At 38.9% G+C, this 22,301-nt stretch overlaps 1 protein-coding gene across 22 annotated transcripts in view; it reads left to right on the forward strand.

Moving 5' to 3' along the window:
• RHBDD1 (rhomboid domain containing 1) overlaps nt 1-22,301 on the forward strand; it is a 179,380-nt gene that overhangs the window by 45,824 nt on the left and 111,255 nt on the right. For all 22 annotated transcript variants that reach the window (XR_011969009.1, XR_011969002.1, XR_011969003.1 and 19 more), the window contains 2 exons: nt 5,995-6,515; nt 8,869-9,001. Coding sequence is in view for 13 of the 22 variants with exons in the window: in XM_072618045.1 (XP_072474146.1) it covers nt 6,083-6,515; nt 8,869-9,001 (566 nt within the window). In the remaining 9 variants the exon portion in view is untranslated. The remainder of the gene's footprint in view (nt 1-5,994; nt 6,516-8,868; nt 9,002-22,301) is intronic.

Raw genomic sequence — 22,301 nt, forward strand, 5'->3', positions numbered from 1 at the left:
CAGATCCTTCCAGAATATACTGTCAGGCCCCTCACCAGCTATGTTCCTCTTTCCAGTTTGTCAGCCTCTCACTTAATAGGTGGGCTCACAGTGAAATCTTTCCTAGGATCAAAGATAGAGAGCTGGAATGGAGCTTAGAGATCACTTTTCCCAAGGAGGAGACTAAAGTCCAGAGAATTTAAGCTCTTTGAGGGCAAGGATTGTCTTTTGCCTCTTTTTGCATCTCTAACACTTAACACAATGCATGGCATATAGCAGGCATTTAATAAATGTCGATGGGTTGATTGATCAAGTGATTTGCCCAAGATTATATAGATCAGCACTGGATTTGAAACAGCTCCTCTGAGTTCAAATGCAGTGCCTCCTTTCATTGTGCCACAATTTTGGCCTTGCAGTCTCAAAACTGTAAGATGATGATAAAGATCAAGATTAGATAATTTCTTCCAGGCCCATCTTGCTGTCATTCATCATTTATTTCCAAATACCCCATGGATCTGGAATTTGTTATTTTGTGTGCTGTGTTTTGTCATTCTCCCCTATTTTTGTTTTATTCTGATTATTTGGCAGATGTTTCCTTGACATCTTTGACTGTAGATTCGTTTCCTTTGACTTCAGTTCAGAGCATCCACTACTATCCATATTCATGGTAGAACCGCCCCCAAAATAGATTATCTTTTTATTTCTGTCTTGTACCTCTCTTATTCCAAATACTGTATTAATATTAGTGGAATCTAATATCAACAGCTCAGTGGCATGGTAGAGTGCCAGACCTGAAGTAAGGAAGGTGAATATGAAGTTCAAATTTGGCCTCAGACACTTACTAGCTGCATGACCCTGGACAAGTCGCTTAACCCTATTTACCTTAGTTCCTTACCTGTAAAATGATCTGGAGAAGGAAATGGAAAAACACTCCCAGGAATTTGCCAAGAAAATCCCAAACGGGCTCACAGAGAGTGGGACATGACTAAATGACTGAACGACCAAAATCATAGCTTTTGTGGTTACGGTTGTTCAAACCACCCTTTGAAGTATATTGAACTAAAACCCAAGTCTTTTTTTCCCTCCACATAAATTGCTGTCTGGCCATTTCTCTCTCCCATTCACCATTTGAGCAACAGTTTTGGACAGAAGTGTTGAATTTCAGATTTGTCCTTATTAAGTTTCAACTTGTTACATCTGGCTCATTGAGATCTTTTGGCATCCTGATTCTGTCATCCAATGGATACAGTTAGCCTTGTGGTAGACCCCTAGAGGACATCTCTTTTCAAATTCACATCAGTTCATTCACATACAGTTGTTTAATTGGTAATCATAACTTGTAGCTCACATTTTTTCATCTTGTTCACAAGGATATCAAAAAAGACCAGCAAATGTCTTAACAGAATCCTCTAGGCTATATCTATGCCATTGGCCTTTTCTGACCCTATGGGCAGCCAATACCCTTCCCAAAAATATTTCATATTTATCTGTATCTACTTAGAGATAGATATATTGTATCCCAGACAGACTACAAGCTTCTTGAAGGTAAGGACTGTTCCATTTTTGCCTTTTATCCCTAGCACCTGCCACATAACATTCTATATCGACTGTATGTTAGTTTTGTTTCACTGTCCATTTCATCTTTGGTGTTCAAACCTGTGATTTAATGATATAGAAGATTCCCACTACCAATGTAGATGGGTAACTGTACAAAGTTTTTAGAGTTTCCTGAGAGATTAAGGGATTTACAAAAGGTCACCTAGGCATTGTGTGTCAGAGAAGGGACCTGAACCTAGGTCTTGGTCTTCCTGACTCTTTAAGGTAGGTTCTCCATCCACTATGCTGTGAAGCTTTGATGTTATAAGCAGTTCTGTTACATCATCAAAATGGGAAATGAAATGAATCTGAGGTCACTCTAATGACTTTGGATCATTCCCGGAGTGTCTCAAGGTATTGGATGGAATTGATTCCCAATGGTGGAAGCTTCTTTTTAAGTATTTTTTCCTATGAAAATACTTTGATGGATTTGTGATCTCATTAATGTAGGTATTTCCTTCAACAGTGTAGATTGCATCGCCATCCATGCTTTTTCATCTCTTAAAATTGTCAGCCATGTTCTCCTGTAAATCCTTCACAGGGGAAACTCCCACCAGTTCTTTTGACACAGGGTAAACAGCAATGGGTCACGAATGCTGCCAGTTTTTTCCTTGTTGTCCCCAGCAAGGACATTTGTATTTTGATATTTCTTTGAAAATAGAGTGATGAAAATGACAGTGTACAAATTGGTTAAACCCTGATTACTTATTTGTACATACATTCTGCACCAACTGATAAACAGAAGCAAGATATGAAGAAATACATCAAGGCACAGTTTATTGCCTTCTTTCTCTAAGCTCATGTGTTTTCTAATCACTGATTAGCTTATTTTAACTTTCACCAAGATAATATTAAAAAACCCTCTATATCTAAATCTTTTCTCATTGTCAATGACTAGGTCATACTAAAATTTAAACATATAACAAGCTGCTTTTTTTCCTGCTTCTAAATTAATTCTCTCTAAGCTAAGTGGCATGGTGAATAGAGAGCCAGACCTGAAGCCAGCAAGACTCTTGAGTTCAAAGTTAGACTTAGACACTTACCAGGTCCGTGTGACTCTGGGCAGACCACTTAACCTCTGCCTCAGTTTCCTCCTTTGGGAAATGGAAATGATTATAATAGCACTGACTCCCAGGGTTGTTTTGAAGATATAGTGAATTTTTAAAATGTTTTGAAAAACCTTGAAGTGCTACATAAATGCTACCTGTTTTGTTAAACTATTCTAATTGAGAGTTTACCCAGCTTCCTAATGTCAAAGGCTTGAATTTTACCCAAGAGAATTTTACTTTTTCTCTAAGAGGATTCTTTCTACATCCATTCCCCTGACCTTTCTAGTCCTCTTCCTTTTCCTTTACACCATTCCTTTCTCAGACTCTAATGCCAAATAGCACCAAATGGAGGGATATTGTACAAGAGTTCCCTAAAATGTGGATAATTACTCCATTCTCATGGACTGGTTTTTGTTTTTTATGAGATTATTTACTCTTGTAATGAAAATACTTTGTAGCTCTCTACTCGTGTTTCTTGATACAAGTGGTGGTAAAGCTTTTGATGAGTCCAAAATGAACAATGGGTCCCATTATTAACCAGGGCTCAATGCAAAACCCCTTGTAACAGATGTACATAGCCCAGCAAAACATATTCCCGTGTTCCCTTCAGTATGACTGATATTGAAGAAGTATTATCAACAGAGGGTTTTGAAATTCTATAGAAGTGACCCTATCTGCATCATATAATTTTGCAAAAAGCCTCCGTTCTAATGGACTCGATTTTGTGTTTTATGAAATTATTTACTCTTGTAACTAAAATACTTTGTAGCTCTCTACTCGTGTTTCTTGATACAAGTGATGGTAAAGCTTTCAATGAGTCCAAAATGTACAAAGGGTCACATTTTTAATAAGGGCTTAAGGACCTATATTTTTTCCTGACATTGACTATGCTCTGTCAGCAGATAGTCCAACAGAATTCTACATCGTGTAATGATAATGAGGTTTCTAAATCACTTTGTGTGTTTTCTTATTAAGATCCTTAAAGCATGGGGTGTGGGTTGGGAAGTGCTGCTAATTATCTCCATTTTACCGATAAGGAAATTCTTGAGGATGATAATGGTTTAATAATTTATTCTACAGCTAAAGAAAGGATTCAAACTCAGGTCTTCTTGACGATCAGATTGAGTACATCTGCTGTGCCAACTAATTGTCCTTATCACTTTCATTTAAAAAGAAATACAATCTTCCTCTTAGGCTGAAATTGTTTCTTGCCATTATCAGCAATAGGTTTGCAAAGTAACAGATTTTCCCAAACATGAGTTTCAAAAATTTTTTTTACATATATAATCAAATGAACATCTTTAATTACATTGTTGCTTCATCAGCTTGCAAGGCAAAAGAGGAAGATTGTGGTTTCTCAGCTAATTGATTATAAAGACCTTCAGTGAAATGGGTAATTCTACTTCCCATTATATATCAATGTGTATTATTCTCACTGTATTGTTAATGTGTTAGTTAATCTATAAGAGGAATCACTTGAATCTTTCTTATATATGATTCTTCAAGCATTGTTTTGACCTTAGCAGTCTTTTCAGACAGTACTAATGTTTTATTATGTTGAATGAGGCTTTTTTTTTTTTTACTGTTAACAGTTCTGAATTGCTTATTTTGGTAACGCAAGCCAACTCTGACTATAGACATCAGTTTACCCTTTCTTATGAAAAGCAGCTAATTTTATCTGGAAAAAATGTCTTAGCAACATAGTCAACATTTACACTTTCAGTGTATATCAGTCTATTGGGTTACACACTAAAGCATTTATACAAAGCAAATGTACTGGTCTTTCCACTCTTCAAAAATTGCATTTGTGAATCCCAGTGGTAAATATAGTGGTTTATGTTTTCTAGATTTGAGCTTTTTTAACTTTGTGTTTCCATATTTCTGCTATTGAAACTGTCTCTCATCTTTGCTTATATTAATCTTAGCTCCTCAAGTAGATTTTGTCTTCAAGCCTATGTATTTATCAATCATGAAAGAATATTAACTTTGCTTTAGAAGTCTAAGACAAAGCTTGAAGAAATTGAATTTGAGCGTAATCAATTAAAATAGTGTGATTATCTATGATCATTCTTGAGTTATTTCAGCTTTTCAAAACTTGAAGGGTTTTGTTTGTTTCTGTTATTTTTTTAAAGCAGCTTACAATGTGCTTCACAAAATGAATGGCATGTAGAAAGATAACATTATGATGCTTTTTAATTTCTATGTGACCGTTTATCTTTGAATTTACATATTGCCATGCAGTGTGCAGCATGACATTTAGCTGCATTATGAATCTGTGTCGTAAACAGCCAGTAATTTTAGCCCTCGCATCCTGCCTTTCTCCCCAATTTTGAAAACTCTACAAAGTAGGCCTTTCTCTAGTTGTGTGATACCACATCAGTAGGATTTCAGCTCCTTACCAGAATTTGAAACAACTTGTAATTCTTTCTTAAAAAAAAAAAACGAGCACACACAGAAATAAACATTTCTGTATACAATGTGGAGCATAAAAAGAGGCTTGAGTGTGGAGAAACTGTAGTTCTTTACGTAATAAAATTGTAGCCCGAGGTCTGGGAGCCAAGTGACTTCTGGTGCTACAATTTTGTCACTAAATCTCGTGTTCTTCCAGATCCTCTCCACTTCCTCCAAAAAAAAAATGTCAAAAGAAAAGACATTTATAGAAGGATGACTTTGGGAGCTGGAGGACCTTGCCTCTGATATGTACGGCCTCTGTGGCCTTGGGCAAGTGACCCCTTTGTTCTTCGTTTTCTGTGTCTGTAAAAGGAGGGCTAGGTGTCCTCTAAGATGTCTGCTATCTCCAAATCTATGATCCATTGAGAATCCATCAGGCCTCTACTGTTATCAAGTCTTAACATTTCCGGAGTGGTTCTCCAATCCTTAAATAGTCACTTTGTTGCTCATTTTTGCTTACCACAAGTGATGGTATGGATATTTTTCTGCACCTGGTTTCTAACCAAGGACTTTCTTGGAAGGGAGAACTTGCAGAAACTGATTTTTCTGCTCTGGTCTGACACTATTCCAGTTTCCATGTCTTATCAGGATATCATATTCTTTTTCCATTTCAGGGAAAACCTAATAGTCCAGAGGACATTTTAGTTTTCTCCCAGAGAACCTTCATGTGCATCATCTTGGGAGAAGAGCCTGGATTGAAAGCCAAGCCTCTGCCAGTGATGAACTGTATGATCTTAGATCACTCTTGTAGATCATCTTTCTGACTCTCTGTCATCCTCATCTGCAAAATGAAGGGATGGTTATAGAACTCTTGATTCTGTGAATTGGAAAGGGTGTAGCATCAGAATGTAAAATCAACACAGAAATGCGTATTTAAACAGTATGCATCGTTTTGACTTCTATTTCATTTTTATTTCAGATATAACTGCTAGTTGACTCGTTTTGGATTTTGAAAATCATATCATATTTTGCTTCCATTGGATTGGTCTCCTGAGCTTTTAAGCACCATGCAGCGGAGGTCAAGAGGAATTCATCAAGGCCTGCTTTTACTTTTTTTTCAAATCATGCAGGTTGGGATCACCAATGTTCCCCCTGTCACTTTGGCATGTATAGCCCTCAACATCTGGCTTTTCCTCAACCCCCTGAAGTCTTCCTACAGGCTTTGCCTAAGTGTGGAATCGTGTTATGAGAAAAAAGATTGGCAACGTCTGCTGCTTTCTCCTTTCCACCATGCAGATGACTGGCATTTATATTTTAACATGGTGTCCATGCTGTGGAAAGGACTAACTCTGGAAAGAAGACTGGGAAGTATTTGGTTTGCCTACATCATAGCAGTCTTCTCCTTGCTCACTGGTGTGGTATACCTGGCATTGGAATATACTGTTGCAGAACTTCTGGACCAACCTGCCTTCAAAATATACTGTGCTATTGGTTTCTCAGGTAAGGCAGGGTAACCTTTGGAACGGCATTTGTGAAGATCCTCAGGCAGCACTAGGTGTATGTTCTCCATGGGTAATGGCCATTTCATTACTATCTAGGAAGGACTTTGGGAAGGTAGAGAGAACCTTTTGAGGAGGGTAACTAGTTTTGCCTGTATGAGGATTGCTTGAAGGAACTGGGTATGGTTAGCCTAATTAAAGTAGCTGGATTCAGGTATTTGAAGGGCTGACATGGAGAAGAGGAAATTCTTTTTGATCTGTCTATGCCCTTAAGGCAGAACCAGAAACAGTTAGTAGAAGGTACAAAGAGGCAAATTTGATGTCAGGAAAAATATCCCAACATTTAGAGGTATCCAGAAATGGAATGGACTGCCTGTGAAGGGAATGAATGAATGAATGAAAAAATTATGTATATTAAGCACCTATTCTCTGTCAAGCACTGTGCTAAACACTGAGGATTCAAAAATAAAAAAGAAAAGTAGTCCTTGCTCTCAAGGGCTTATATTCTAATGGAGGGACTAATTAGATATACTTATGAATAGAGATAAATTGTAGAGGTAATCAGGGAGGGCCACTCTAGTTGGAAAATGACAACGGCTGGTGACTGGGTTGTAGGGGCAACAGATTGAAAACAGCCCTTCTGTAAGGGACTAGGTGTCTGAGATAGAGGAGAAACTATCCAGAGGAGGAGATGGCCAGAAAGGTAGGAGTGAAGTGCAGCATGACTGGGGTGTTTGCTGAAAGAGTGGGCCAAGAGGGACATTGAAAAATCTAAATGCATTTCTTTCCTCTCCATCCCTACCTCCCCATACTCAGGAGGAACTCAGGCAGAAATTAGATGATCCCTTCTTGGTTGTGTTGTAGTGGAGAACTTTGTGGAGAGAGAGAGGTGGTGTATGGGTGGGAAAAGATGGTCTTTGAGATACCTTCTAACTTTGACATTCTCTGATTCAGGGCTAGAGTCATGAGTGACCAGTATCCCAGGGAAGGGAAAGAAGCCTAGTGTGATAGACAAAGCCTGATTTGGAGTCAGGGGATTTTGAGTCCCCTACCCACTTCTGTCACTCAGCAGTGTGAGACTTCTTTCCAATTTACTTAGCCTCAGTTTCCTCATCTGTAAAGTAAGGTGAACTAGATGGTCTTTAAGATCTCTACCAGAGTTAACATGTCTCGATTTTAGGAGCAAGGCAGGAATATTGTCAGCAGTGATGAATCTAAATTAAGGCTCGGAGAAACATAGTTCTTTTTCTTCAGTTCTTTCCCCTGTGGCTCCCACTATTATATAGCTATTAGGCCATAGAGAGTGGTTTAGTGCTCAGTGTGCTCAGAATCCTAGAAGTCAGCTTTGGGTAGTGCCAAAGGTACTGGATTGTAGGAGGGTTATTTTATGCCAATGGCATTCCTAGAGTCAGGAAGACCTGGGTTCACATCCCTTCTCTGACACATAATGCCTAGATGACCCTTGGCATTTATGCCAATGTGTGCGTAGGATCCATTAGATGTTGGTGTTGAATTGCTTGTGATAAGGATTTTTTCAAAACTGTTGAACCTCACTTTGACCAACTTCTACTTCTTGGCTTCTCCCTTTTTTTCATATAGATTTTCTTGTGCTGACGTTGTTAGTATAATCTAAGTTGTGTATTTTAGGATTTAGGGTGTAGATTGAAGGAGGAGAAAAATGCTTCCTGAGAATGAATTCTTCTTTCCCCAGCTCTATTTTATACTGAGCCTCCCTCCCTTCTCCAAGTCCTTACACCCTATTAAGTTTGAGAAATACTTTCTGCTGGTGATATCATTAACAATAATGATGAATGTAATAGTGACTGTCATTTGTATGGTACTTTAAGGTTTGCAAAGAGCTTCTCATGTATTATTTCATTTCATCTTCAAATACTATTATCCCCCTTTTACAGCTAAGGAAACTGAAACTAACAGAGGATAAATGACTTGCCCAGAGTCACATAGGTAGTAACGGTCTGAGGTAGGATTTGAATCCAGGTCTACCTGATTCCAGGACCAATGCTGTATCTACTCTGCCATCTAGTTGTTTCCTACTTCTCCTTGAAATCAGGAAGGTAGCATATGGTTGTGGACTTAAGAGCCCATTGGTAACACATTAACTTCTGAATTAAGTTAGCTAGAGAAATAATTTCATTGAATCTTTATCTTCCTCCAAACACCCAACTTGACAGGCTTAGGGGAATCATAGAATCATTCCTGGCAGTAAGTTGTGGGGGATGGAGTAGCCTTTCTTTGGCTTTGAATTTTGTTTATAGAATTGTTGATGCCATCTGTGTGTAGTGTGTTTTCCATTTTTTAAATAACGTGTGTTTATGCTTTTTCTTTCTTTTCAGGAGTCTTATTTGCTTTGAAGGTTCTTAACAACAGTTATAACCCTGGAGGACACACGAATGTGATGGGCATGTACATACCCAACAAGTATGCCTGTTGGGTAGAACTGGTGATGATTCATTTGTTCTCCCCAAAGTAAGTGTTCATTTTTTTGGAGAATCAAAATGGAGGCACTCAATGTAGGCTGTGAAATGCTTCAAGAGAAACAGAATTAACTCCTCTTTAATTGGGAGAGAATGTTGACATGGTTACCTCTAATGATAAGATTCACAGAATGTTTGAGCTAGAAGGCACCTTAGAGCTCATCCAGTTGAGCCTTATCATTGTACAGAGAAAGAAACTGAAACTCCCAGAGATTCAATGGGTTAGACAAGGTCACACAACTGGGGCAGAACCAGGGCTAGAATCTAGGCCTCCTGTTGGCACAATACCATGGTCCCTCCTTTGTTTTTGTTGGCTTTGTTTTGTTTGGTCGAAAAGGGGAGCTGTTTGAGATGATCTCATATTAGCCATCAGTACTTGTGGCTGCACTGTCAATTGGTTAGCCCACAAGCACTTCTTATGGCGGCAGTGAGGTGAAACAGTGGATAGAGTCAGGAAGATTGAAGCTCACATGCAGCTTCAGATGCTTGCTAGCTGAGTGACCCTGGGCAAGACACTTAGCCCCTCTTCATCTTAGTTTCCTCGTCTGTAAAATGGGCATGATAACAGTAGCACCTGTCTTAAAAAATTGTCACTTGAATTAGATGAGATAGTACTTATAAAGTGCTATGCAAATGCTGTCGTCATCATCATCATCATCAATTATTATTATCTTATGTACCAGACATTTCCTGGGAGGAAAAAGACAGAAGTTCAACATTCTGTGTCCTCAAGGTACTTAATGTTTTATTGGGGGAGATAGCATATGTGTGTGTGTATACATATATGCACAAATATACATATATACACCTATATATACACATACACACACATATAGCTATATACATACATATACACAATACATACACACACATACATACATGCATATATACATACATGCATATATATATACACACACACATACATATACATATATATGCAAAGTATTTTGAGAGGGTGCACTGTTACTATCAAAGTAGATTCATTTTTGTTGGGAGCACCCTAAAACATTGCTTGGGAAAGGAGAATATGGGATAAAGGAGGAGAAATTAGAGATTAAAGAAGAAGTCATGGAAAGGGGATCATGAACTCATAGATATAGAGCCAGGAGGGCTCTGGAAGCCACCTAGTCCAACCTGAATTAGCCCAAGTCACACAGACAGCAAGTGACTGATCCAGGATTTGAACCCAGGGTCAAATCCAGTTCTCTTTCCCTTGTATCTTGCTGCCTATCAACATTTCTTCTTGATTAGGGGGATTTTTATACATTTAATAAGAGAGTATTTACCTTTATTTGAGAATATTCTTTCTTGGCAGACCCGCCCGGCTGTGAGATCTTGTCGTTTTCCAGCCTTCACTCTCCCTTTAGTGCTGATTCCTAGTCTTGGACAGCCATCGTTTGAAGTGTATTGTTCTCCAGTGGCAGTTTAGCTAAGAGAGCCTAACAGAATCATCAAAGTTTTCCCTTTAAAAAAAGTCCAATAATGTCTGACCTTTTATCATTTGAATAGTTCTTTCTCACCTTGTCACACCAAAGGGCCTCTGATGGGTTTGATCTAACTGGGATGGAAAACACAGGCTTTCTTTAGAGACACTTACAGATGACAGTCTCCAGCTAATATTCATATGCAAATGAGTTTTCTTGGCACTTGAACTTTGAGATCATGTCATGAATGTATTGAACAGCAAGGTCCTTTAGCATTCTTACGGCACTATTTCTGAGGAATTCTGCGGTACTTCTTTCTTATCATTAAAAAGGCATGGCCTTGTTTTAAGTGGTGTGCCCACAGTACGGGGAACGACTTGACATACTGAGCAGGGAAATGATGTCAAATTTCTCTTCCTTCAGGTTTGCAAGAACAGTGCTTTAGATTTTCAAGAATAGGGGCTTTGAAAGATAAATTCCTTATATCCAGACATCTGCATATGTATTTATACAGATGAGGTCTCAGGAAAACAATAGACAAGGGCAGGGGGTTGGGAGTAGCTGACAGTAGTCCAGTGGGAACGTGAGAGTGGAAACTTTTTCTTCTTTGTTTTATGATTTTTATTCTGATAACCAATCAAAATTTTCATTAGACATACACTGTATTTTTTTAGATTAGAACCTGCTTTTGTCAAGAGAATCAATGGCTTGCCCTTTGGAAGCAAAGGATTGCCTTCTGACATAAATGTTAGTGGAATGCTGGCCTGAAGAAAACAGAGTTAGGGTCTGGTTGTATTCTGTGCTGCTGGCTTTACCAAACACACCAACTGCCACTTTAGATGGTCAACCATTAGCCCTGCTAAGGTATATGAAAACCATTATTGAGGTTATCTTGGCAGGCAAATGTCCTACCATCAATTTGCGTTCTGCCCTCTGAAGTCATACTGTATAGAAATCCAGTCTTTTCTTTAATTAGCAGAATGCTTTCACTGTATTGCCTCAGGAGAAGATTCACCAGCTTTATAGAGGGAGGAAATGTATTTTATTTCCCAAAAGATTTGTGATCACTGTGAGATAAAGTACTTACTATGTGTTAGGCACTGGGGGTACAAAAAGGCAAAGCAAAACACTGATCCCAAGAATTGGACATTCGGCTGGAAGAAATAGCATATGTTACAGATGACTGCCAGGCAAATCTAGCATGATATATGTAGGGCATGGGTTTGTAATCTGAGGGTCCATGAATTTGTGTTGTTTTGAAAAAAAAAACCCACAGGTATTTCAGAATAATCCTGTGCCTTTGTAATTCTACATATTTTATTTTATGCTTTTAAAAATATCATTCTGAGAAGAGTTGGCAAAGCTTCAGCAGACTGCTGAGGGGTTCATAACACATACCAAAAGTTAAGAATCCCTGGTGTAGTGGCAGAAACGCAGAATCTGGAATCAGAAGACCTGGGACTTTGGGCAAGTCCCTCAGTTTTCTCATCTCCAAATTGAGGGTTTTGTAGCTCTTAGATTTCTTTTAACTCTAAATACTGTGGCTCCTGAGGTCCTAGGAAGAGGCTTGCTAAGGGGCTGTGCTTGGTGGGGTTGAGGGGTGCTGAAGTGGCAACTTCTGGACAGCTTCATTCTCCCTGCCTCTCATTCTGAACATGCCCATAAATTTGAAGGCAGGAATGTGATAGGAGCTGCCATTTCACAATTGACCAGGTTATACCTAGCTGGGGATCCCTGAATTATCTTATTTGATTCTTAGAACTGCCCTGTTAGGTATACTGAGGAGGTATTACTACCCCTATTCTGGACTAGACCTGACTCAGGCCAAGTCTAGTGGTTTAGATCACAATGCAGGATTGGAGCAAAATGAGATGCTCATGGACCATCTGATGTTTAACAAAAAAAAAATTGTTTCCTTAATGGTAGCAAGAGGCAGCCCTCCTCCTCCCCATATGAAAATGTATCTGATTAGAAGGCATGTGCTGACCCAATTCTTTGGCATCATTACATACATCTAGTCTGAAGAACATTGACTCCTGGTGCACTAGGCTTTTTATGCCCCAAGCAACCCTAAAGTTTCAATAATGGATTGAGTGAACCCTACTTCCCTTGAAACCATCAGGGCTCAAGTATGACTTCCCTACCTGTCAGGGGGAAAACTAGCCCAGCCCACATGTCAAGGACCCTAGTCAGTGTGGCTCCTGCCACAAGCTCTGTCTGCAAGACGAAGAAGCTAATACTCAGAGAGGTTATGGCTTTCTCAAAATAGCACAGCTAACTTGTTGATAGAACTCAGACTTCCTGACTCCTAGCCCAGGACCCTTACCGCAGTATCACATACCAGCATCGTATAAACACTCAGTGTTCACAGAAAAAAGTAACACTTAGGCAGCATAGCCACAAACAGACCTCTGGAAGATCTCATCATTTACAAGTTTTCCCTTTGGACTCCATGCTGTACTTTCTTCATGACGATGGTGAGTACCTTTGGTGACCATGTATCTCTCTTTTTTATGCCCCTAATGATAATTAGAGGATTGTTGAGCAAACTCCCCTTTTCCATAACACTTAATGCTTTCCTTGAAACAATTCTGTGAATTGGGCAGCTTAAATAGTTTCATCCCTATGGTACAGATGAGGAAACTGAAGCCCAGGGTGTGTATAGGTGGCTTGCCTGAGGCCACTGGTAGAGCCTGGGTTGGAATCTGGTAATAGCATCTATGGGTCCAGTGTTCTTTCTACTACATTATTGCCACCTCCCACATTACTATGATTGATCACTTCTGAGACTGTAGACCGCTTGGTGGCACCATAATTGGGATGTTCCTGATTTGTAATAAGCAGTTGAACTTTGGCCCTCCTCAAAAAGTATTTGCTGAATGAATGAATGATTGGGTTAGCTTTTGAAGTGCATTGCTTCTGTCATTATAAAAAGTAAGTGATAAAATCTGCTAGCACTTATGGGTGGATTCCCATGTTATAACTGACTGTTATAACTTCCATATTCTCTTATAATTCTCCTGTGTGACCCTAGGAATGTCCTTTAAGGGTTTTTAAAAAGATAAAATGGAGCTAATAATGGAGCCCTTTGTACCTTGAGGTCTTAAAGAATTCTAAGGTGAGAGAACAAACCTTGGTTCTAGAACAGCAGAATATTTGTCTGTACCTGCATCAGGGCCCCCAGAGGGCTCCAGCAAAAGGGAGAAGTTTTGGATCCATTGATGTCTCAGGTATGTCAAGATGGAGTGAAAATTGTAATGGAAAGAATATAGCCCAAATCCCATCCACCCAATAGCCTGATCTGGTCCTCCTAGTGTTTGGTGTGTTGGTGACTGTCAGTAGAGCTGGAAATTAGCAGACCTGGCTGTTGTTGTGGCCCTGGGAGGGCAGATCAATTAGCATTCTCATCACATACTTTCTCTAAAACTTGCCAATGGCCAGAACCAAGAGAGAGAGTGAGCAGAATTACTCTGTCCTTGGACAGAAATCTGTGGTTACAAACAGGCAGAGTTCACCCCTGCTAGAGTTCTTGCCAAGTCATGCGTTAATGACCAGATGTGTGCTTTCTCAGTGCAGGTCTTCCTTCAATCAGAGTATGTCCCAAACCCTTCATCCATTTTAGTGAATGGTTTTGTCAACAGCAGTGACCCCCCTCCCCTTCTCCCTTCCAAAAAGAAAAAATCAAGGCTTGGTTGCCAGTTCTTCTGGTGATAAAGAGAGTTTCTAGGCCCTTCCAACTTGGAAGGGCTTTGGAAACTTGAATTCCTCTGGCATAGCTTTGAAGAATCCAAGGGGGGGTCACTTCCACACTACCATGAAGCCCTGTAAATAGTACTTTCATAGGGGTTCAGGAATGAAATAGGGATGTGGGTAAAAGTCTTTGAAGACTCAGGGTCCTTTTGTGCAAAGGGGAAAATAATGAGTAATACTTTAATGAGAGCAACTTGTTCTCATTAAAAGGTTAATCAAGATTCATTTGGTGGGCGTAAAGTAACCTGCAATATAGTTACCTATCAATTAGCACATATTTATTGAGCCTCTCCTATGCTCTAAGCACTATGCTAGATACTATGCATGTAAATACAAAAATGAGATCATCCCTGCCCTCAAGAAGCTTATGTTGTTAGTACAAAAATCAGAATATCTTTGCCTTCAATGAGTTTATGTTCTAATTTACCAATGGAAGTAGCCTGAGGAGGGATGGATCACTGGCATATTATAATGGAACCAGATGGTGGCCAGGTGAGGGTCGGAGACTGAGGGGTACCAGATGAATGTCATTACTTTAGTTTTCGTAGAATGTAAAGACACCTGGAGGAAGATCTCCAGGTATATTGGGTAAACCCTTTATTGAAGACCATTGGAAGAATATGCATAAAGAATCACACTGAAAAGAAGGCAGGCTCAGCCTCTTCATTTTATAGGTAGAGAAACTAAGGGCCAGAGAAGGAAGTAAGTTATCCAAGGTCCCACAGATTTCAGGTGTCAGGGGTGGATCTCAAACCCAGGTTTGCTGACTTTAGATCCAATGAACTTTATGCTGTACCATATTGTTTCTTTCCCTCCCTCCCTCTCTCCCTCCCTCCGTTCCTTCCTTCCTTCCTTCCTTCCTTCCTTCCTTCCTTCCTTCCTTCCTTCCTTCCTTCCTTCCTTCCTTCCTTCCTTCCTTCCTTCCTTCCTTCCTTCCTTCCTTCCTTCCTTCCTTCCTTCCTTCCTTCCTTCCTTCCTATCCACAGTGCCTACCACACAGAGATAGGGACCATCCCTATCATTTCACTGATAGAGGAAAACTCTGAGATGAGGGAAGTCCCTCCCCAGTGCAGAACAGCACCTTCTCAGTGACTTACAGACTTAGTAAGTTGCCTTAAGCATTGAGAGTTCTCAGGGCTTTAAATGATTTACCCGGAATCCCACAGCTTATATGTGTCCCAAGTGGCTCTGAGGTCAGCTCTGTCCCCACTGTGCCAGAGCAAACACTTAATAAATGCTTGTTGATTGATTGATGGGTAGTGGTAGGAATACCCACACTGATGACATGACAGCACCATCGGAGTCTGCCTCCTCAGGAGACTACATACATGGGGTGCCATGAAGATAGGTACACGTATGTGAGTGTGTTTTAACGATGCTTTAAATCATTACTGGGTGAATATTTGTGTGGTCATTAACTTCTTCCCCCTTTGCATTCACATGCTTTCAGAAGTGTTCCATTAGCTACCTAACATGATTTCTAAGTAAGTTTTAATTTAGTAACAGGAGGACATATTGCCGCATGTAATTGGACAGACCTGCTGTGACTTTATTTGGAAATGCATATGGCATTCATAGAGGTTGAGTTAAGCTCTGCTGGCTTAAGAAACTTCACTTCTAGGTACAAGGACCAAAAAAAAAAAAGAAAAAAGAAAAAAGATATAGGACTTTCGTAGTATATTAACTAGACAGTCTGCTATTTAAGGCATGTTTTACCTAATGGCTTGCCTTCCAGTAAAGGAGGTAAGCCCTCTGTGGAAATAGGGAAGCAGCTGTTTTTTCCAATGGACCACAGTGCTGACTTGAAACCAGGGTTTGCTACCCAGGCTTCAACTAATTGGCTGTCATGCTGTGATGTAATTGTGGGTGTGTAGACGATAACACCTACCTAATCTCTGCTTTAACTAAGAGCATTGTTAATGATCAATAATAGGGTTGCGGTGACAGGTGTGGATATGGCAGATAATGATGACTATAGGTTATTTTAAGGAGATTTAGTTGATGCAAGAAAAATCATTTGTCCTTGCTTAGGAATGATGCCACTGAGCATGGCTACTTAAAATGTAAAGCCAGTGTGTTTTGTGAGGAATGTGATTCTTTTTAAATCATAAAAGCAAGAGCTAAATGTTGCAATTATTTTGACTTGCCTCTTTTTCCTCTTACGAATATTTTTTCATTAAAAAACCATAATGAAGCTGGTGAAGTTCAGTTATTTCCCTTTGGAGTATTTAGGACTTTGCACTTTGGCCTTCTTGGAAGTGTCTGTGGGAGAAACTGTTGTAGACATGTGTTATACAATTAAATATTCTCTTTCTCCTAATAAGATGAAAAATCGGATCTCTGGGGATTTTTTTCATGTTTACTGAATCCTTCCCATTTCAGTGTAGAAAAGAATATTTTATAGTTAGCCCTTTTTATATTTGCCTGTATATTTTTTTGCCTCCTCTTTTTTTTTTTTGAAGTAATCAGTGATTTTGGTTTAGAAATCATGAAAGTCTATTTTAATTTCGCTTTGGTTCAGATTATGTAGAATTAAGACCGTCTGTACTGTGAAGTCTCATCATTAGCTCATCAATTATTCTATGGTAAGCAGCTGAGAACCAGCCACAGTGTGCATGGTACTCCCATTAGAAGGTGATTTCCCATTAGCTGTCTGAGACAGGAAACAATAAAGCTCCAATTTATCTCTTTTTAGATGGCCCTTATATTCCCTTCTGAATTCAGGAGGCTCGAGTTTTACTTTCCAAAGCAGTCTGTGACTTCAAGGTCAAATAAATAACACTTCTTTTTTCATTTTCTAGAAAAACTAGTCTTTTGTGTTATTAGAGAGCTATTGTTATCTTGAAAGGTATAATGGTAGCGATGACTTTTTGAACAATCTCATTTTAAACAGTAAATTAACACTACTTGACTTGATGGGGAGATATTATTTCTTACCCAAGATTCAATAAAATATTCTATTTCCCTAGTTGTTTTTAAAAGCTGATTTGAAATTCAGATTTCTCCTTTCCTCTCTCACCACAGGCTAAAAAGTATTGTCAATGGTAGTTGGTGATACCAAGAATTTAAATATACCTCCTCTGACGACTAAACTTTATAGGATATTAAAATAGGCTCTTTTAATTTTCTGGAAAAAAACCCCACTTTTTTATTTTAAGAATTCAGTGGCCCCTTGTATTGACATCTATTTTTCTCTTAAAGTAAAAGGAATACAATTAAAATTTTATGATTCAAAAGACATTTTCTGTAGCATTTTTTTTTAAAAAATGAAAGCACATAGTTAAATTGTTCTCTTGGTAACGCATCCAGAGTACAGAATAAGATGCCAAAGGAAACCTCCATCCCTGTAATAGTTATTGGTTAAAAAAATTTATACCAGTTATGAAAGAGAATTTGAAAAAAGGTCTCCAATACAAGTCAGTCTTTAAGGTTCTTATGGGGAAAGTTCCCAACACACTGGGAAATCTTTATGCTTAGAGAAATAACTCATTGAGTGATATAGAATAATAGAATATCTTTGGACTGAAGGTCACATTTCTTTCTGTCTCTTTGTTGTTTTTGATTTCAGTCATGTTTGACTCTCCATGACCCCATTTGGGATTTTCTTGGCAAAAGTACTGGAGTGGTTTGCCATTTCCTTCTCATTTTACAGATGAAGAAACTGAGGCAAACAGGGTTAAGTGACTTGCCCAGGTTGATATAGTGTCTACCATCAGATTTGAACTCAGGTCTTCCAGATCCCAGGTGGGATAGTCAATCGCCTGTGCCACTGGAATCTTGTGAAGCATTAGTTGGTAAATATACTCTGTGACTTGCTAATGAAAGACTGTGTGTGTATGGAATCTGCTTTCACTGCACATATTTTTATAGATCCCGAAGATGCTGTTGACAACAGTATTTTAAAAACTGTCAGGTGTATATGTGTGTGTTTTTCAGATGAGTGTTAAATAATTCAGTACTGTGTGCAATAGGGAGAAAAATGACTTTATAAACTAGGAATGCTCTTTTGTACTGAAAATGCAGTGAAACGCTCTGAATTGGAAGTAGGGTAGCATCTGTTCCTTCTTTTTAGTTATCACCAATGTTGTATTGATGGAAACCTGTCTGACCTGTGCTCCCCTTAGATTAGCTCTGGGTAATTTAAATATAGAGGTGAGGTGCGTTCTCTTTGTGGGATAAGTTACTAGCAGCAAGCCTGCTCTCCAGCACTGGTCTAAAGTAATGGTACCAGGGCTGGCAGCTCGAGCTCTCTTATAAGATTCATTGCCCCATCATCATCCACCCACCTTATGGATGCCACTACCCAAAATCTTTTGGCTTCTCAGAAGTTTAACCCTCCAGAGTGGACAGATAGCAAGTGTATATATTGTGTGATGCAGTTCTGTACAGAGAGAGATACCAAAAAATTAAAAATGCCTACCCTGCTCTGGAGGAACATTCAGATTAATCAGAAGCAAGAAATCAGGAGGATTGGGAGTAAGCGTGGCTATGAATCCTATGTAATAGCTCTCCTTTCTTCCACCCCTCCTATTTGACAGGACTGTGCACATGAAAAATGGTGTGTTGACATGAAAAGGCGTTTATATGAAATAGCTAAGTGTACATAGTACAAATGAACTATCACTCAATCCTGAATCCTTTGCAGTCTGGCATTCATCTGCCCCCCACCCCCTACCCTGAAACTACTCTCCCCAAGGTCTCCAATGAGCTCAGGTGCCAAATCCAATGAATGGCCTTCTCTCGGGCCTTATCCCCCCTGACCTTTCGGTTCCATTACGTGCTGTAGACCCACCCCCTCCTTCCTAATACTCTCTCTGCCCTTGCATTCTGGGATACTGTTTTCTTTTTCCTCTTTCCTTTTCTTTCTTTTTTTATTTTAAATTTTCTAAATCTAAATTTTAAATAATCTTAAATTAAGATTTTAAAATCAGGCTGACCTATCTTATTTGTAATTTCCTTTTAAAAAATAATATACTTGACAAATGTCAACAAACAGAGACATTTCCATATACAAAGAACAGCAGAAAAGAGGATTGAGGACTCTATATGAAACCAGGTATAGCCAATATATGTACATATATATATACATATATATGTATACCTTTTTCTGATATTTCAAATTTCACTTGATAATTCCATCACTACTTTGCTTTTTCTACGTCCCCTTCAGAAATTCCCTTCTGCTCTCTTATATTTTTTTAATGATTCACTGGTGTCCTTTTTTTCCTTTTTTATCACTGCCCACTTTTTCCTCTGCCAACCCCAACCCCCAAAAGTTCTCTCTGTTGTTACGGTCACACAGCAAATGCTCATATTGTCCATGTCTGAAAATGTTTGCCTCATTTTGCAGTTTTAGTCTATCACCACTTTGCTGAGAGGTAGGAAACGTGATTCATTGTCAGTCTTCTGGAGTTCTGGAGTGATTGACTGTCTGACCTCTTAATGCTATCTTTTGCCATGCCAAAGTGAGTGTCACTTCACAATTCTTTTTTTTATTTTAATTGCTCTACTTTCTTTCCTGTGGGGAACTCTCCAACTCCCATGTCATCAGTTATCATGTGTAATTCCTGCCCACACCCTAAACTCAGCATATCTAAAATTGAACTAGTCTCTCCCCCAACACCCCTCTTTTCATCTCACACGTTTCACTTACGGTTCCATGGTGCTCTGTCATCCAGGCTTGAAACTTTGCAGTCATCTTTAATCCTATGCTATTCCAATCTGATCAGTTGTTCTGTAGACTCTACCTACGTAGTATGTTTTGTGTCAATTCCCTCATCTTCATGAATACTAAAACCATGCTAGTTCAGAACCTCATTTCTTTTTAAATTAAAAAAAAAAGTTTCATTCGTGTCTTTTTTTTTTTTAAACATCACAGTCATTTTTGGATATCCTCCCCACGAACATCATCTACACTAGCACCTTGGCCAACCCAGTGAGACTTCCTAACAACAAAAATATTTAAACCAAACTGTCACTGGAGTTGTGTCCGACAGTTTGTGCAACATTCCATATCTCTAGACCCCTGCTTCTCCAAAACAAAGGAGAGAAGAAAATTTCCTTACCTGTTCTCTGGGGCCAAGATTGGTCATTGCAATTATACAGCCTTTGGCTTTATTGTAATATTATCTTTATGGTGTCTATGACTTTCCTTATTCTGGTCACTTTGCTCATCTTCAGTCCTTACAAGTCTTCCCATGTTTCTCTGAATTCCTCAGTTCATCATTTCTTATGGTATAATTCTGGATTTTGTATACATACATACATACACATATATGTATGTGTATATGTGCATGTGTGTCTGTGTGTACATATATATATATATATATACATACACATACTCATACACACACATATATCACAATTAGTATAGCTATCTCCCAGTTGATTGGCCCCAACTTTGTTTCTGATTTTTGTTACCACAAAAGGTGCTGCTATGAATATTGTGCTATACATGGGACCTTTATTTCTGTCTTTGACCTCCAGGGATATATATGCCCCTTCATAGATTCTCTTGGTCAAAGGGTATGGTCAAAACAGGTTAATTACTTTTTTTTGGTACAATTCCTAATTGTTTTTCTCGATGGTTCACTTACAGCGTTTTTAGGGTGTCTGTATTTCTCCAGCCTATCCAATATCAATTATTCCTGCCTTTTATAATCTTTACCAATTTCCCAGATGTGGGGGTGAAACCTTAGAATTAATTTCCATTTCTTTTATTACTAATGGTTTGGAGCAGTCATCCATATGGTTGTTTATAGTTAGCAGTTCTTCCACTGAAAACTCTACTTGGTTTTGGACTCTTTCTATATGGAAGACCTCATCACTTCTAGCCTGAACCACTATAATTATGTTCAAACAAGTCTTCCTCCAGTTTTTTCTGCTCTCACATCAGTCTTTCATTGTCGAAGTAATATTTACACAGATACGACAAACATCGTCTCTGCTCCAAAGTCTTCAGTAGCTCCCATCATCTCTAGGATGATATGTGAGCTGCTCAGCGTGGCATTAAAAGCCCTTCTGTAATCTGGCTTGTATCTGCCTGTCCATCCTTATTTTGCTGTGTTCTGTCTCACACATTCTTTGCTGTTCTCAAACAGTACAACTGTCTTGATCCTTTACTTAATGCCCTGCCACCATCCATGAGTGCAAATTGACCCCAGGTCCTCTTTTATTATCTCTTTGTCTTTCAGAATGTTTCTCGTTCAAGGCCAGCTCAGGTAACACTTATCATTAGGACCTCAGAAGCTATCTAAAATCTACCCCACACCTACACAAGAATCTTGTTTATCATACCTGGGAAAGGGTCTTATAAACCTTGCTGAAGGACCTTCAGTGAGAGGGAGCCCACTCTCTCTGGGAGTGGGCCGTTTGTCACTTGTATACCTCTGATTGTTAGAAAGCTGTTTCTTCGTTTTAAAAAAAAAATATATTATTTTATTTATTTATTATTCTAAATTTGCCTTTCTGTAACTTCCACCCTTTGCTCTGAGGCCCAAGCAGAGTGTCTCTCAAGTCACTCCCACACAGCTATTGTGACTCCATTGTATTATTTCTTCTCTGGGCTAAGTATCCTCAGAATTAAGATGAAGATTGTACCAGCTGAGATTCCCTTATAGCACTTTGTCTAGAGTTCTCCGTCTAGAGTTTCCAAGGACAAAGGTGCATCAGGTTTTTTGTCTATTTTTCCGCAATGTCTAGTACCTGTGGTATTTAAATGCACTTTTGAATTAAATGTTTTTGTCTTCAATACATTTTTAGTTTAAATATTTCTGGTTACATTAAAAATTAAATATTAACCATTAAATTAAAATTTAACAATAAATTTAATTATTAAGAGAAAAAACAGGTATAAAAAATGTTATCAAGGAATTATATGTTAGGAAGAGACCATGGAAGAATTACATACCAAGGGATGATGAATAGATAGGCCAAATACTGTACTCTGATACTATATTGATGTCAGAAGAAATTGAGGAAGACCTCCTGTGTTTGGTTGGCCCTCCTGTGGTGAATTTATGGGAGGACACGGATAACAGGTGCAACGGGGGGGGGGGGGGGGGGGGGGCAGGCATGAATGGATTGTGAGGTAACGTCGTAATCGGGATCACAGATTGG

Source organism: Notamacropus eugenii, chromosome 6, assembly GCF_028372415.1.
Source record: "Notamacropus eugenii isolate mMacEug1 chromosome 6, mMacEug1.pri_v2, whole genome shotgun sequence".
NCBI classification, from domain to species: Eukaryota; Metazoa; Chordata; class Mammalia; order Diprotodontia; family Macropodidae; genus Notamacropus; species Notamacropus eugenii.